Source organism: Borostomias antarcticus (assembly GCF_949987555.1).
Source record: "Borostomias antarcticus genome assembly, chromosome: 10".
NCBI lineage: Eukaryota > Metazoa > Chordata > Actinopteri > Stomiiformes > Stomiidae > Borostomias > Borostomias antarcticus.
This window is the reverse complement of record NC_140243.1, coordinates 3,661,886-3,679,110: the sequence shown is the minus strand read 5'-3', so window position 1 is coordinate 3,679,110 and position 17,225 is coordinate 3,661,886. Positions and strand designations below refer to the sequence as shown.

The window sequence follows — 17,225 nt, the reverse complement described above, 5'->3', positions numbered from 1 at the left end:
TTTTAATTACCTCTCTTGATATTCAGTTGTTTGTTTCTTTATGAAAACATTTCTGACCCTTGTTTAATTCTGCACATGACTTCCTCACAAGCACATGTCACTGTCAAGGCTAACACAGACTGTATACTCTGCAGAATCCTAGAGTGCATTGTGATAATGTGATGATACATTGTGATAATGATTTGAGGACATACCTCTATGAGCAGAACAGAGCAGAGAACTCTTGGAGAAAGATGAGCTTTAGTACTGAAGATATTCTTTCAAACTCCCCATTGCTTGTTGTTTTTTTTTGTTTTTTTTTCTAGCATGATTGAAAGCTGGTGCCATGACTAAAATCTAAAATCCTTTCAGGAAATTATCGGTCTGCTTGTGTGTGTGTGTGTGTCTGTACGTGCATGTGAGTGTGTGTGCATGCGTGCATGTGTTTGTATGTGGTTTATATCCACTGGACCAACCCCTAACCCTCACATGTGTATGATTTAGCTCTGGGCTGCTGATGTCACTTGTTTTTATAGAATTAGAAGAAGAAGTCAGCATCATTCTGCTAAATGACTATAATGTAAACCTAACTGTATCTGTGCATGTGTGTGTCTGAGTGAGTGCATAATGGTCAAAATAATAGGATTTCCATGTACACACACACACACACAGTATATGTGTGCACTCACATAAGTGTGCACTCACATATTATATGAGTGCACACTTATGTGAGTGCACACATATACTGTGTGTGTGTGTGTGTGTGTGTGTGTGTGTGTGTGTGTGTGTGTGTGTGTGTGTGTACATGGAAATCCTATTACTTTGACCATGTATAGACCTCCGTTAAAGTCGCACTGAAACAGACGTTTGAGATCATCTAACTTCCGTAGTTTGATGTTTTTCTGACGCAAACAAGCTATGAGGGTGGGACATATGTTTAGAGGAATTTGATTGGAACATTGACAAGTGGACGGGTTTTAAGAACTTTAGACAGATTCTATAGAAGGATAGCGTTGATTGACGGGTGGATGTCGTGAGATTATTGGCCTAAAATCTAAGCTACCTGTTGTCGTCATTGCACGTGACCTACCGTTTTCCAGGAAGTAGGAATATACTTTGATATAAGATTACAACAAAAGTAGAATTTGGTAATTTTCTTGGCATACCTAGTTGAATAGGTGAACACTATGACCAATTATGTGAACGAAAATGGGACAGAATGCTTTTTTCATTTCAGTGCGACTTTAATGTTTGAAAGTAAATAATGCAGAATCAGAAGACAGACATGAGAGACTGGTGAGAGTCACTATGGCGACAACAGTCAGGGGGACTCGGGGGAGCCAGCGAGTCAGAGAGGAGGACACGACAGGCGGCTGGCAGAGGGATCAGGATTGGGACTGACTGATTCAACAGACAGCTCATCCCAGGACACAAGCGGCAGGGTCATCCCCAGGGACAGGGGCTGAGGAGGAGTCTGGGAAAGAGGAAGGCTGGGGCAGGGGCTCGGACTGGGGGAAGAGAAGAGGAAGCCTGGGGTAGAGGCTGAGGCTGGGCAAGAGGAAGGCTGGGACTGGTTCACTCCCTCCCTCCTCCCCCTCTCCTCAGCTGGCCCTGGTCCTCCCCAGCAGATGGTCCAGTGTCAATAGGCTGCTATTAGCTCTCTGCTCCGCGGGCCAGAGCAGGACACAGCTCAGTCAGTCCACAGGGGACAGAGCTCTGTCCATGTGGAGGTACTGTAGCAACACAACACACACATGGCACTTCACTGGAGATGATGAAAATCACACACCAAGCTGTCTTAGGGCAGTATTATGTTTGGAGTGTATTTCATGGTGATATACAGCATAGAGTGAACCCATATAACCCACACCTAGGTGTGCACCATTCTCCTAAAAGGACTGGTCTTTTGTTAACTGTCCCTTTCTGCACAGGTGGAGGTTTAGGATACATTAGTATGTATCTCCTTCAGACACAGAGGGAAGAAGAGGAGAGGCAGAGAGGGAAGGTATGTGGCAGTGATGGTGACGGTGTCGCTGTTGCTAGAACTGTCACCTTGTGGCAACACAGAGAACTGTAGCTGCCTGCCTAGCTTGCGAGCGAGAGGGAGTGGGTAGAGAGAGAGAGAGTGATACAGAGAGGGATGGAATAAGGGAGAGAGAGCGACGGAGAGAGGGGTAGAGCGAGCGAGAGTGAAACAGCGAGGGAGGGAGGTAGTTTAAACTAAGAGCTATGTTTTGGGACAGGCTAATCTGTGGGAACGTGGTGTGAGGATCGGAGCATATTGTGTGAGCCAGCGTGCGGGGGACAGATAAGGAGACACCAGCTCAGCCGCTTGCCTGCTTTAATGTGCTGACTCTGGGGAGATAAACAACAACAACATATTGACTCTTGAGCTGTGTGCCGAGACCCTGGGCAGCTGTAGCCTCCAACAGAGGTGTTCCAGACCAGACCAGGAGGTAGAAGACACCTATCTGGTACTAAACCCAACTACATTCTAGAGGATTTCACCAGACCAGGGGGTAGAAGACACATATCTGATACTAAACTCAGCTACATTCTACAGGATTTTCCTCCCTCCCCTCTTTTTTTTTTTTTTTTCTTCTTTTTTTTTTTTTTTTACATCCATTCATTTTTTTCTTCTCTTTTTTTTCTGGGGACTGTTTGCAGTAGAGAGGCAGAAAAGCACTGAAGGGGAAATCAGAGAGAGGACAAGAAAAAAGGCACCGACTTCGAAGATGTTTGAAATAAGCCGAACACTCAACGCTGCTTTGTTAAGCAATGAGGTAAAGATGCTGGGTTTTCCTCAGCCTCATCTGTGTGTCTGCTGCCAACCGTTCTATGTTGTGTTATTGCCAGTGTGTGTGTGTGTGTGTGTGTGTGTGTGTGTGTTATTGTCAGTGTGTGTGTGTGTGTGTGTGTGTGTGTGTGTGTGTGTGTGCGCTCGCTCGCTCATGGTTTCAGTCAAAAGAAAGAAAGGTTGATAAATGACCATGGCTTAGCATGTTAGCCCAGCACGATGGATGTGTGGACAGAAGGAAGGCAGAATGAGAGGATGGATGCTTTAGAGGAGGAAGGAGAAAGAATCACCATGCTGCTGTGAGGACCAGCCGGCACGCAGCTTCACTGTGACTGCTATTCCCTTTCCTTTCAGCGCATAGCTTCCTTCCTTCCTGAAATTACTCAAATGTGTGTGTGTGTGTGTGTGTGTGTGAGAGAGAGAGAGAGAGAGAGAGAGAGAGAGAGAGAGAGCATGTGTGAGAGATTGTGTGTGGGCTATTCAGACAAGTGTTTGTGTGAGGGCATAGTATTCTATGATTCCCCCTCTCCTCAATCTCTCTTCCTCCTCTCCTCTCTGCTCCCTACCTTCTTTGCCCTTTACCAATCTGTCTGTCCTCCCTGCCCTCTGTTTCCTGTTCCTCTGTTCTCCCCCTCTATCTCCCTGTGTCTGTGTGAGAGTGGGTGTTCTGGAAGCAGCATCTGAAGATGATGGCAGTCTGCTGCAGGGCAGCTCTGGGGACTAGCCTCCAGTGGCGTGGGCTCCGTCCCTCACTGCCACCCCCCGCTCCCACCAGCCCCCCGCAGGGCTCCCGGTAAGGGGATGGACAGACACTAACTCCTCCATCACTTAGATCAACACAAATAGAGAGAAATAGGAAGAGAGAGTGAGAGAGAGAACGATGGGGAGGCAGAGAGAGGGCAGGAAAAACAATGCAGGATGATGACTGTATCGCCAGGAATTGTATTAGCAGCTATTTACATGCTTATGCGTGCTCAATTAGATCCAGCTACTCTGCCTTAACCCTCTGCCAGTCAATCGGTTATCTTGGGAGCTGGAGAGGCGGTATGTTTGTGTGTGTGTTGGTAGGTGTGAGAGACTTGCATGCTGTATCATCCAGTTACCAGTATCATCTCTAATCTTCAGAGTCTGCTATTTGGACATTCCTGCCTATTATTTTCTGTTTGTGTGGGCGCGCGTTAAGATGTGTGTCCAAGCATGTGTTTAGGTGTGTGTGTGTGTGTGTGTGTGTGTGTGTGTGTGTGTGTGTGTGTGTGTGTGTGTGTGTGTGTGTGTGTGTGTGTGTGTGTGTGCACATATGCACGTTTGTGTATATGTATGCATATGTGTGCGCTGGTGTAGGTGTATGTATGTGTCCAACACTATTTCTAATCCAGACTTGAGTATGGTTCAGTTCCAGGGAAAGAAGAAGGACCCCTCTATCCTAACCCTAACCATGCCTAACCTAGCCCTCCCTAACCCTAACCCATGTTTAGCCTAACCCTAATCCCAGTCCCAGGAAGGAGAGATACCGTAAGAAAGCTAGGTTTGGCTTAAAGTTAACTAATTAAGCCTATGTTTATCTTGGGAATTCCCATGAAACTGGAAGATTCCCACCCTGGAGCCCTCTGGAATGCCGTAGAAAACCCTGTCACGTTGAGCAGAGCGGAACGCCGGCGCCCCTATGTTGGCACAGGAAGAGGACTTGGTGTCGCGGGAGAAGCAGCAGTGAGGACTTGAGGATAGGATAAATAAATATTTTTATTGTCTTTAATATAAGTCAACGTGGTGTGGGTGTCAGGACCCTAGCCTAGCCCATTTGTAAATATGAATAAAATGAATAAGATTCATGAAAGAGGTACAAGGAATAGTTTCTGTAGGACAATGTGATCAGTAAATGTATTGACACCTTGAAGCGATGTGATTCTCAAGAATACGGTCCTGCGTATTTACATGTGTCTGCATGTGTGCCTCTACGTGTGTGTGTGTGTGTGTGTGTGTGTGTGTCTGTGTGTGTCTGTGCGTGTGTGTCTGTGTGTGTGTGTGTGGTTGCCGTGTAAAACAGATCATGGTTACAGTGATTAATGGCCCCCTCATTAACAGTTAGCTAATTTGAATACATTAATAAATGTGCTAGAAGAAGGATGTGGCTCTAGTCGGTGAACATGGCTGTGTTATTCTGTGTGTGTGTTTAGATGAACACTGCTGTGTTATTCTGTGTGTGTGTGTGTGTGTGTGTGTAGATGAACACTGCTGTGTTATTTTGTGTGTGTGCTGTGTGTAGATGAACATGGCTGTGTTATTCATTTGTGTGTAGATGAACACAGCTCTGTTATTCTGTGTGTGTGTGTGTGTGTGTGTGTGTGTGTGTGTGTGTGTGTGTGTGTGTGTGTGTGTGTGTGTGTGTGTGTGTGTAGATGAACACAGCTGTGTTATTCTGTGTGTGTGTGTGTGTGTGTGTGTGTGTGTGTAGATGAACATGGCTGTGTTATTCTGTGTGTGTGTGTGTGTGTGTGTGTGTGTAGATGAACATGGCTGTGTTATTCTGTGTGTGTGTGTGTGTGTGTGTGTGTGTGTGTGTGTGTGTGTGTGTGTGTGTGTGTGTGTAGATGAATATGGCTGTTATTCTTCGTGTAGATGAGCACGGTTGTGTTATTCCGTGTGTGTGTGTGTTTGGTGGGGGGGTAGATGAACACGACTGTTATTCTGTTGTGTTATTTTGTGTGTGTCCTGTGTGTGTGTGTGTAGATGAACATGGCTGTTATTCTCTGTGTGTGTGTGTGTGTGTGTGTGTGTGTGTGTGTGTGTGTGTGTGTGTGTGTGTGTGTAGATGAACATGGCTGTGTTATTCTTTGTGTAGATGAACACGGTTGTGTTATTCTGTGTGTGTGTGTGTGTGTGTGTGTGTGGCGGGGGGTAGATGAACACGACTGTTATTCTGTGCAAGTGTACTGTAGATCAACATGGCTGTGTTACTGTGTGTGTAGATGCATGGACAGAGCTAGGAAAGAACATTGGTCCTCATTCCTGAACGCAGTTAAGAAAAAGTTAAGGAGAAATTTCTTCTTAACTCCATTTACGAAGTTCCCGGGACAATTCTGGCATTGCTCAATGGTTTCTTATCTGGGATTTGTTCTTATCTAAGAACAGGATTTAAGAATGCGGAAATGCAGTCGTAGGTAGGCCAGATTGGAGTGTTGGCCATGTTCGCAAGGGTTGAATTTATGAATTTATTTATTTTTCTACAGACATCCTAGGCGTGGAATAATAATAATAAATACGAGAATATTTGTATCATTTCCAATTACATTTCACATTTATAGTCATGATTCTACAAGGCATCGAAGGCATTAAAATAAAAGCACTACACAAACACTGCAAATGGCAGTGAATGAATAAATAAGCAGTAAACTCAGTCGCTATACTCAGACTCGGTACAACAGCACCTTATATTTCATAGTCGTCAGAATGGACACATCTACATTCTGTAAATAAACATGTTAATATCCATACCTAAAATATATCATATGGGCCTACATAATATAGATGGGGCATATCAAGATCCACAAGTAGCCTACTCATGCATTTTACTGAACTGTACAATTTAATCATCTTCTCTTGGCACATCCCATCCCTTTCATGTAGGCTATATATTTTGCATTTTGTATTAAAAGTCCATATACCGTCTTGTTTTCTATTGTTATTTTGTATAGGTTCTTTTCACCTTGCTTAAGCTTAGTGTACACGTTGTAAGAGCCAGTGGAGAAACATCTCACTCCTCATTTTACTGGTATGTTGCATGTGAGGAATAAAACGTTGAATTTGCACGTGAACTTGAGCATCAATCATGTCAATTGGGAACCTCTCAACCTTTTCTGCACTGTCTGGGGATTCTGTGTGCACACGGTCCTGTAGTAAGGAGCTGGCGGGGCGTTTATGTATGCAAATTCAGGTGTACGAGAACGTGTATTCAACTTCAAGGAGTAGTAAACGGAAAATGCATGTTTAGCCCTGTTTTAAGGTTACTTATGATCATATACAATGGTTCAGATCAAAACATTGACAAAGCTAGCATTTTCGAGAAAATTGATAATTGCTCTACCACCGTTTTGGTCATACAATGGATGTTGTCTTTGAAATCGAGAGTTTAACATGTTTTTGAATGATTTTTCAAGATGCCCATCCACATCCATTGTATGACCAAAACGGTGGTAGAGCAATTATCAACTTTCTCAAAAATGCTAGCCTTGTCAACGTTTTGATCTGAACCATTGTATATGATCATAAGTAACCTTAAAACAGGGCTAAACATGCATTTTCCCTTAACTACTCCTTTAAGAAGGGGAGCACAGCTGAGAACACTTTGGCGGTTTAAGAACACATTTCCACGCATTAATGAATCCGGCAGGGATCTTTCTTAGGGTTGGTCTTACGAACTTTGTAAGAAGACATTTAAGAAGACACTTAAGAAAATGTTCAGGAATGAGGTCCATTGTGTGTAGTTCAGGTGTAGTCAGAGTGTTGTCAGGGTGTAGTGAGGGTGTAGTTCAGGTGTTGTGAGGCTGTAGTTCAGGTGTTGTCAGGGTGTAGTTCAGGTGTAGTCAGAGTGTTGTTGTCAGGGTGTAGTTCAGGTGTAGTCAGGGTGTAGTTCAGGTGTTGTGAGGGTGTAGTTCAGGTGTTGTCAGGGTGTAGTTCAGGTGTTGTGAGGGGATAGTTGAGGTGTAATCAGGGTGTAGTTCAGGTGTTGTGAGGGTGTAGTTCAGGTGTTGTCAGGTTGTAGTTCAGGTGTTGTGAGGGGATAGTTGAGGTGTAGTCAGGGTGTAGTTCAGGTGTTGTCAGAGTGTAGTTCAGGTGTTGTCAGGGTGTAGTTTAGGTGTTGTGAGGGGGTAGTTGAGGTGTAGTCAGGGTGTAGTTCAGGTGTTGTGAGTGTAGTTCAGGTGTTGTCAGGATGTAGTCAGGGTGTAGTTCAGGTGTTGTCAGGGTGTAGTTCAGGTGTTGTGAGAGTGTAGTTCAGGTGTTGTCAGGGTGTAGTCAGGGTGTAGTTCAGGTGTTGTCAGGGTGTAGTTCCGGTGTAGTCAGCATGTACTTCAGATGTTGTCAGGGTGTAGGCAGTATCTCATGTCTTGGTATCCAAAGGACTGGCATGATGAGCAATGCAACGACAAAATACATATAAATGTTTTAATAAAATAAAATACATATCAATTTATAACAACAAGTCCTGTTTTTATGTATTTATTTATACTCTTCTTAACTTTATTTATTTATTTATTTATTTAACTTCAAGACACTCCCAAGTTACTCCTTACAGTAGGCTACGTGAAATAGATTTAATCATTAGCTAGCCAAGTTAGAACTAGCTAACTAACATTAGTTAGCCACGCTCTGGTTAAGGAAAGGCAGATGAGATGAGTAGCAAGCAAACATTAGTTTAGTTTAAGCAACTAATAAGGTTCTAGTCGACATGCAAAAGCAAGCTAACTAGCTAGCAAAGCAGATAGCCATGTCAACGATTACACCGCAGTATTAAAAGTTGATGGTCGCTGTGTACTGCATCATGGATGTAGATCTCATATCTTTTGATAATAATCTGTCCAGTAGAGGGCGTTCCTACACTGTAATTAGTTTTGAGGGCAGTATGGCAGAAGCATGCAGAATGCAGTTATGGCAGATGAGATGTTGAGTACTAGTAGAGCCATGTGCAAGTAGCATGTTTATTATTCAGCCACACCAAAATGAGTCAGTACATTTCCTTAAAAGTATTGGATGTTATGGACATTCATTTTTTCAGAAGGTACAACAGTCGCATCAGATGATTGTCGTAAAGAAGAAAACATTTTGAAGTGTGTAAATGGTTGACAGGTTTACCGCTGCATGTGTTATTACTTCTCATACTGGTATATCTTGTCATATTTTTTTCCAACCCTAGCTTCCCTTGTTAGATAGATATTGTGCAGTTCTGGTATCTACGGGAATCTTGGTATTTCCCAGGAGGGGGCTCTATACTCCTGGGATTTAAAAAACGGTTTTGGAATTTTGAGCAACCCTAATTACAACCATGATAGCATTTCACAAAATGTTTCAGCCCTCCTGTCTCTGCAGTGTATGCTGCTCTTCACTCAAGATAGACTGTGTGTGTGTGTGTGTGTGTGTGTGTGTGTGTGTGTGTGTGTGTGTGTGTGTGTGTGTGTGTGTGTGTGTGTGTCTGTGTGTGTGTGTGTGTGTGTGTGTGTGTTTCACTATGGAGAGAGAATAATATAGAGGGATGGAAAAGAATGAGAGATGGGGGTAAAAGAGTGGGACTATGGCAGGAATGGAGAGAGAGGAGAGAAGACAGGGAGAGAGAGATGATGGCAGAGATGGAGGGATGGGAAGAAAGAGGAGAAGAGAAGAGAAGAGAGAGGGGCTGTGGTAGGGTGGTTGGTGTTGGCAGACGGACAGTATATTGGCACCCCAGAGATAGTTAGGGGTCATCTCTGTTTCACAACAATGACTAGCTCCCTCCATCTGCCACACCACACTTCCTCCATCCCTGTTCTCTACTCCAGGAAATTAGCTCATTTATACTCCATGACCTCGCTGTGGCTGACACACCGGCAGTGCCTGCTGAGACGGTAGGAGAAGGAGAGACATACAGAGAGAGAGACAGAGAGCGAGAGAGGAGTAGGTACAATATGAAGGAAGGAGAGTCATCATCTGCTACAACATGTGTAGCTTCAGATCATGGCTGTTGATTATCCAGCCCTCCACCAAAGAAACCAACACTTGGCTAAAACCATGTGAATAATATGACCAGAGGCGTCATGCAACCCAAAAATCCGATGGGGCACGAGATAGTGAGGCGTTATTAGCGCGAGAGATAGTGAGGCGTTATTAGCGTGCGAGATAGTGAGGCGTTATTAGCGTGCGAGATAGTGAGGCGTTATTAGCGTGCAAGATAGTGAGGCGTTATTAGAGCGCGAGATAGTGAGGAGTTATTAGCGTGCGAGATAGTGAGGCATTATTAGCGTACGAGATAGTGAGGCATTATTAGCGTACGAGATAGTGAGGCGTTATTAGCGTGCGAGATAGTGAAGCGTTATTAGCGTGCGAGTTAGTGAGGCGTTATTACCGCGCAGCGCGTGCGAAATTTTTAAGTTTTTTGTGTGCATTTTTACAGTTTAAAATCAGGACACAGCACATTACCAGTTGCCACTCAAACGGTGTGAAATTAAACTTACCGGTAGCGTTCTTTCATGGACTTTCAAAATAAAAGTAAGGGAAAACAAATATTTTTTTTACTCACTTGGCATTGGTCCGAATGATATACTGTATACTTATGTATGAAGTATATTGAATCTGATATACTGAATTGCCTAATATTTGGAGGACTTGTTCATCAGTTAAGGACAACCTCAATCTAAATGTATGCAAGCAGACCATGAAAACGTGTTTATCTGAGACGAGGCGAGGGGGGGGCATGGATGTATTAATAGGGGGGGGGCTTTCAGGTCCAGTATTAATTTGGAAGAAACCAAATCCACCGGGAAAGAGGGTGTTTGGCTTTTTGAAAGAGGTTATCGCGGCTTTTCGAGGTGGTCTATGACATAATTAAAATAATACATTCAGCTCAGTAGAGAAAATAATCATACCTCCACATTGTAAAATGTAATGGTAAACAAACAATAACAGAAATGTAAAAACAAAATAAAAACACCCAAATCTGAGGGGGCACGTGCCCCCTCAAGTTCTATAGGCATGACGCCTCTGAATATGACGATGACCTAACAACTAAAAATGCATCTGTGAGAAATGCAGATATGTTGCTAATTGAACCACTATCAAATTTAGGTATTTTCCCAGATGTAAATATTTTAAGAGAGAGAGAGAGAGAGGGGGAGAGAGAGACTTCTGCAGGGATCTCTCCTCTTCTCCCCTGATTTCTCCTCTTCTTGCTCCCCCCTCCCTCCTTGCTCTCTCCTGTGATGTGTGTGTTTTTGTGTGGACTCATCTTGGATAGTGATTGATTGGTAGTGGATCACTAAAACAGAGACAGTAGGATACTGACATGAGGGCCTGAGAGGGGGGAGCGTGGGGGTCAGGTCTGCCAGGAGAGATGGTACTGTTGGGGGGGGAGCGTGGGGGTCAGGTCTGCCAGGAGAGATGGTACTGTTGGGGGGGAAGCGTGGGAGTCAGGTGTGCCAGGAGAGATGGTACTGTTGGGACCTGGACAGCAGCTGACCCATCACTGTAGACTGGAGCAGGTGTGAGAGGAGAGGAGGGCAGAGGAGAGTTGTCAACAATCACTTTGTATGGCTACGGGGGACATGTGGCCATCCATAACACACACTTCCCCAGCCTCTCTCTCTCCACAGTGCACCCTCTAAGCAGGGGTGTAGTGGTAAAAAAAAGAAGTGGGTAAAGTATGAATTCTGTGATCAAGGTGTTGTTTGGCGTGGGCGGGGGCGGTTGCACAGGGCGCCATAAAAGCTATATATCATCAGAAAAATATATGGGTGACATCTCTCTGTTTGTCCTCTCTTTGTTCCTCCTCTCTCTCCTTGTCCTTTCTATTCCTCCTCTCTCCTTGTCCTTTCTCTGTTCCTCCGCTCTCTCTCCTCTCTCTGCACCTCTATCTCATCTCTCTCCTTGTTCTCGCTGTCTCTCCTGTCTCTCCTCTGTCTGTTCCTCCTCTCTCCTTGTCCTCTCTTCATTCATCCTCTCTGTTTGTCCTCTCTCTCTGACTCTCCTCTCCTTGTCCTCTCTGTTCCTCCTCTTTTTTCTCTTCTCTCTGTTCCTCCTCTCTCTCCTCATCCTCCCTCAGCATCACTGCCTGCCTCACCACTGTCTGCAAAACAAAGTTTAAAACAGAAAATAGATAGGGCTTTAGTACACCGTATCTTAAGTATCAGCGAGCTAGCTAATGGCCAATTGTGCCAGCAGGTATGGACAATTGACACACCAAAAATGTGTATCTAGAAAGTTAGCTTACTAGCAAGCAGTGATCAACTACCTAGCTTGCTAGCAAAAAGGGTTTCACCACAGTGTCAGTTGTGATTTGCTCTAGACTAAATCCTGTAGTCTAGCTAGTAGCCTACTCCTCACTTGCTTGCAAGGTTATAGTCAGTTAATCTTGTTGTTTGTTTACAAAATGCATGATGCTAGCAAGATTGCTAGCCACTGTTGATACTGAAAGACTGTAACCTAGCTAGCTGTCATTCAGTATCATCAACAGCTAGCTTACCTAGTGTAAATGGGAGAACACAGCAACAGGCTAAACAACTTTTTTTTGCGCTTACTTTCTTGTCGCAATCTTTTCCTGGCATTGGCAGGGGGAGGCAATATCCATTTGAATCCTGTCACGTAGCTAAAGCATAGCTGGCTGTAACCAGAACCGTTGAGAAATCTTTCTATAGCTGAATCCCAATCTGAGTGCGCAAACCACCCTTGCGGCCCCTCGCACTTGCGGCCTGAGGCCTGAGCACTTAATTGACGTCAGCTGGAAGGGCCAGAGGGTGCAGGGCCATGAATTGAACATAGAACTGCAGGTCAACAATGACAAGGAGGAAGGGAGCGACAAATGGGATTCCATCTTCATGGTGTGTCGACTTACAGCCAACACACAAAAACCAGAACCGTTGAGAAATCTTTCTATAGCTGAATCCCAATCTGAGTGCGCAAACCACCCTTGCGGCCCCTCGCACTTGCGGCCTGAGGCCTGAGCACTTAATTGACGTCAGCTGGAAGGGCCAGAGGGTGCAGGGCCATGAATTGAACATAGAACTGCAGGTCAACAATGACAAGGAGGAAGGGAGCGACAAATGGGATTCCATCTTCATGGTGTGTCGACTTACAGCCAACACACAAAAACATGAACATGCTGAACATTCCACCAGCAATTTCAATGGTACAAAGATGACTATTAAAAGTTAAATTAATAAAAAAAAACTATAAAAAATATCAAAAATCTGAATGGATCCGGGAAACAGCTAAACATCATGAACATTTTAAAGTTTTAATGAAGTTTCTAGCACAAAGTATGAAGAAGTCCTAACCCTTTATTTAGATAAATAAAACACTCCTTCCATACAACCTGATGAAGACCATCCAGTCAAAATGTTGCTCTTGAAATATTTTCCTACTAACGTTAAATACATGATACAAGCAGCATACCATATTTACTCAATTAACTTTATTTTGGAATGTGTGAGAAGATTTTGAAAAAATGAGAGGCGCATTTTAGAACCATGCAACAACAAAAAGTGAGCAGAAGCACAAGATATGAACAAATACTATATACAACATGTGTGTCTAGAACAGAATGGATGCAGGGGACATAAAAGTTCTTCACTGCACATAAAAGTTATTCAAATGAAAACAGCCACTCAGGACACCCAAGTACAACCACAAACACATACAAAATATAACTAATTGTAACTAAACAATATGCATAAATAATACATTAACATTAATTATAGTTGCCAACAAAATTAAAATCCAGGGGGCTCCATGTCCCAGTGACCGTGAATGTTCAATTGCTTCAGGGCTGAACAAGTGAATGTGATTTTTTTAGAGAAAAAAAGAAAATAAAAAAGGAATGTTTACTTCCTCCAGTAAATGTCTTTAATTTGGAACCATCCAAAGGAATTGTGTCGGATCACAATCCATGCTGTGATCCACCGGGCATTTTTGCTGAAGAGCTGCCTGATTTTGAACGCAAGGCCACTATTAGCTGCTTTATACTGTATAACCTGGTAAGCGTGTCTGGGTAAAAAGTGCGTGAAAGCAGGTGCAGGAACAGACAGACTCTCATGATCAAAATGTATCAATCAATCAATCAAGTTGGATTTATATAGCGCCCTTCATGATACCCAGAGCGCTTTACAGAGTCCAGTATTCATTCAGACACAGTCATACCGGTGGTGGTCAGATACATCTGTAGCCACAGCTGCCCTGGAGCAGACTGACAGAAGCGTGGCTGCCAATAAGCGCCTACGGCCCCTCTGACCACCACCAACATTCATACGTTGCATGTCTTTATGATGGTGGGGGAAGCCGGAGTACCCGGAGGGAACCCACGCAGGCACGGGGAGAACATGCAAACTCCACACAGAAAGGACCTGGAACGACCGGGATTCGAACCCAGGACCTTCTTGCTGTGAGGCGACAGTGCTAATCACTGAGCCACCGTGCTGCCAAATGTAAATGTATGAAGGTGCTGTAGATGGCAGTACCCCAAATTATCTCTGTGCTGAAGCCATGAGTGCACCATGAGGGAGTGGAGGTGGTATCAGAAGACAAAGATGGGGGAATACAGCACAGAGCATGCATCATCTTTAGAAGAAGTTCAAAGCTGAAAGAGAGACTTTATTGTTAAAAACAGCAAAATAACAAAATAATGTGGTCTCTACGATGAAAGTCTGTCATTGCTGAATGGCATTTTGTTGAAGGTCATGGGGAGAATTATGCTAGCCTTGATGGACCAATCAGACCATTCATTCAAAGAAGTCCCTCATGGTGACCCCAGTGATGTCCCTCATGGTGACCCCAGTGATGTCCCTCATGGTGACCCTCAGTGATGTCCCTCATGGTGACCCCAGTGATGTCCCTCATGGTGACCCCAGTGAAGTCCCTCATGGTGACCCCAGTGATGTCCCTCATGGTGACCCCAGTGATGTCCCTCATGGTGACCCCTGTGATGTCCCTCATGGTGACCCTCAGTGATGTCCCTCATGGAGACCCCAGTGATGTCCCTGATGGTGACCCCTGTGATGTCCCTCATGGTGACCCCAGTGATGTCCCTCATGGTGACCCCAGTGATGTCCCTGATGGTGACCCCAGTGATGTCCCTGATGGTGACCCCTGTGATGTCCCTCATGGTGACCCCAGTGATGTCCCTGATGGTGACCCCAGTGATGTCCCTCATGGTGACCCCAGTGATGTCCCTGATGGTGACCCCAGTGATGTCTCTCATGGTGACCCCAGTGATGTCCCTCATGGTGACCCCAGTGATGTCCCTCATGGTGACCCCAGTGATGTCCCTCATGGTGACCCCAGTGATGTTATGTTATGTTATTTTTATTTATAATGCACCCCCCAACCAACTGTTACATCAGCCCGGGGCGCAGCGATGTCCCTCATGGTGACCCCAGTGATGTCCCTCATGGTGACCCAAATTATGTTCCTTATGGAGACCTCAACACAGTCCGTCACACGGGCCCTGATGTTGTTCCTGGTCCTACAGGCCCAAAACGTATCTTTCATTTTGACCCTGACACTCTCTCAGTTGCTAGCCCTAACTTGCCTCTGCTCGTACTGTCATCATTATCCGGTATTGCCTGTTGATGGATTTGACAGTGTTGGAAACTGTCGAAGGTGTCCAACTTGTTCAGAGAGCTAACCATGCGAATCCTACCAGGAATGTATATATGTGATACTTTGGTGGAAAAGTTGAATATTGTGACGGATGAAGACTGCTGCATAAGCATTAACAAAAGCAGCTGGACGTAATAGTGGCCTTGCGTTCAAGTTCAGGAGCTCTTCAGCCAAAATTCCAGGTGGATGAGAGCATGGATCAGGATTCAACACACATCCTATTGATGGTCCCAAATTAAAGACATTCATTGGAAGAAGTAAACTACAGTACATTCTGTTTTCTTTTTACTCTGGCCATCACATCACCACTAGTCCCAGAGAGAGGTGATGCTTCTTTCCTGACACAGCTTGTCCCTCCTTTCTCGTCTTAATATGAGATGCTGTACGAGACACTCTGACAGCGCCGCCTCGGCCCCACATCACTGAACTGTTCATGTCGGGTCGGAATGCTGGTCGAGGTGCCGACACCAGCAGAGCAGATCAAACGCCAGGGTGTGTTGGAGTGAAAGGGAATGCCAGTGTGTTGTGGGGACAGGATAGGGAATGCCACAGTGTGTCAGGGGGAAAAGGAACATGAGGGTGTCACCCCGACACTCATTTGTTAATTGATACAGGCAGTGAGTGAAGGCTGGCCAGAGTGTGTGAGTGTGTGTTTTTGTGTGCATGCGTCTAAGTGATTATTCATCTGACGGGCACAGCCAGGGGTGCGTTCAAATTCAGCGAACATAGCGAACGTTAGCGAACTATTTTCCGTTAGCTTTGTGTTCGCCGCAAACGTTTGCTAACAGAAGCTAACAGTCTGGAGAGGTAGTTCGCCAGTAACGGAACGAGGATCACAATGGACCCAGGCTTACTGGAGATGTTCTCCCATGGGGATTGTTGCGTTTTTAAAAGCCGTTGAAATGTGACCGTTTGGAGAAAACATGTTTGCGACGAACGTTCGCCTCTGTTAGCTGAATTTGAACGCAGCCCAGGTGCTGTCCAAAGCCCCCACACCGGAGCGGAATGGGTCCGTGAAGGACGAACCAGAGAGCAGAGTAAGCCCCTGAATACTGAGAGCAGCGCCAAACCTGGCTGTTGTCAGGCATTGTTCCTTTACTTGAGCTGTGATGCCCTGTTGAGTGTGTGACTCACTCACAGACTCAAGTACTGTATTGGAGAAAAAATGCCAAGAATTTAACTCAGGGTGTCTTTAAATATACTGTGTTTTTAAACTCAGAAATTAACCATACCCTCGTAAGAGCATGCTGCTTAATAATCCTACCCTCAAAAGAGAATGGTACTGGCAAGGGCAGTCCTCATCAAAGAATTAAAATTTCTGTTTACATTTTGCTGTAACAAACCCTTGATGTATTTCCAGTTCATATCAATCAATCAATCAATCAAAGCTTTATTTGTATAGCACATTTCATACCCAGAGGCAACACAATGCGCTTTACAGAGAACAAGGGAGGTGGGCATACGACCCACTCTCTACATATTCCAGAGGGAAGCAAACAAGGTTAGTAGCACATAGAGCCATGCAAACCACACAGATATTTAAAACAGGTAACCTGGAGCAAGCTCCTGGAATATATTTGTCTAATGGCTAAGAACATTTATAGAGCAATAAATTACATTAAATTAAATTTTCAGAGCAAGAAAGGCTAAGAGCATTAGGTCCAGGCCTAAGCCGGATGTGGACTGATGTAAGGGATGATGAAAATTAGAGGCATTTTCTAAGTTGCACCAATTGACTTGAATTTACTTCTTACTAGTTAACAACACTTACTGACTTAGGCCTCACACAGTTAGCACTGTCACACTGCTGCATTTCCACATGACCCAGTCTCTCCCAGCACCACATGACCCAGTCTGTCCCAGCACCACATGACCCAGTCTGTCCCAGCATCACATGACCCAGTCTGTCCCAGCACCACATGACCCAGTCTGTCCCAGCACCACATGACCCAGTCTGTCCCAGCACCACATGACCCAGTCTGTCCCAGCACCACATGACCCAGTCTGTCCCAGCACCACATGACCCAGCCTGTCCCACATGACCCAGCCTGTCCCAGCACCACATGACCCAGTCTCTCCCAGCACCACATGACCCAGCCTGTCCCACATGACCCAG

The 17,225-nt window shown here is 44.9% G+C and overlaps 1 protein-coding gene across 2 annotated transcripts in view; it reads left to right on the top strand.

The window, feature by feature from the left end:
• Nucleotides 1–2,714: 2,714 nt before the first annotated feature.
• Nucleotides 2,715–17,225, top strand: part of elavl4 (ELAV like neuron-specific RNA binding protein 4) — a gene marked incomplete at both ends in the record, with an annotated part of 122,434 nt that continues 107,923 nt past the window's right edge. For both annotated transcript variants that reach the window (XM_084444949.1, XM_084444948.1), the window contains one exon: nucleotides 2,715–2,762. In XM_084444949.1, the coding sequence (XP_084301075.1) occupies nucleotides 2,715–2,762 (48 nt within the window). The remainder of the gene's footprint in view (nucleotides 2,763–17,225) is intronic.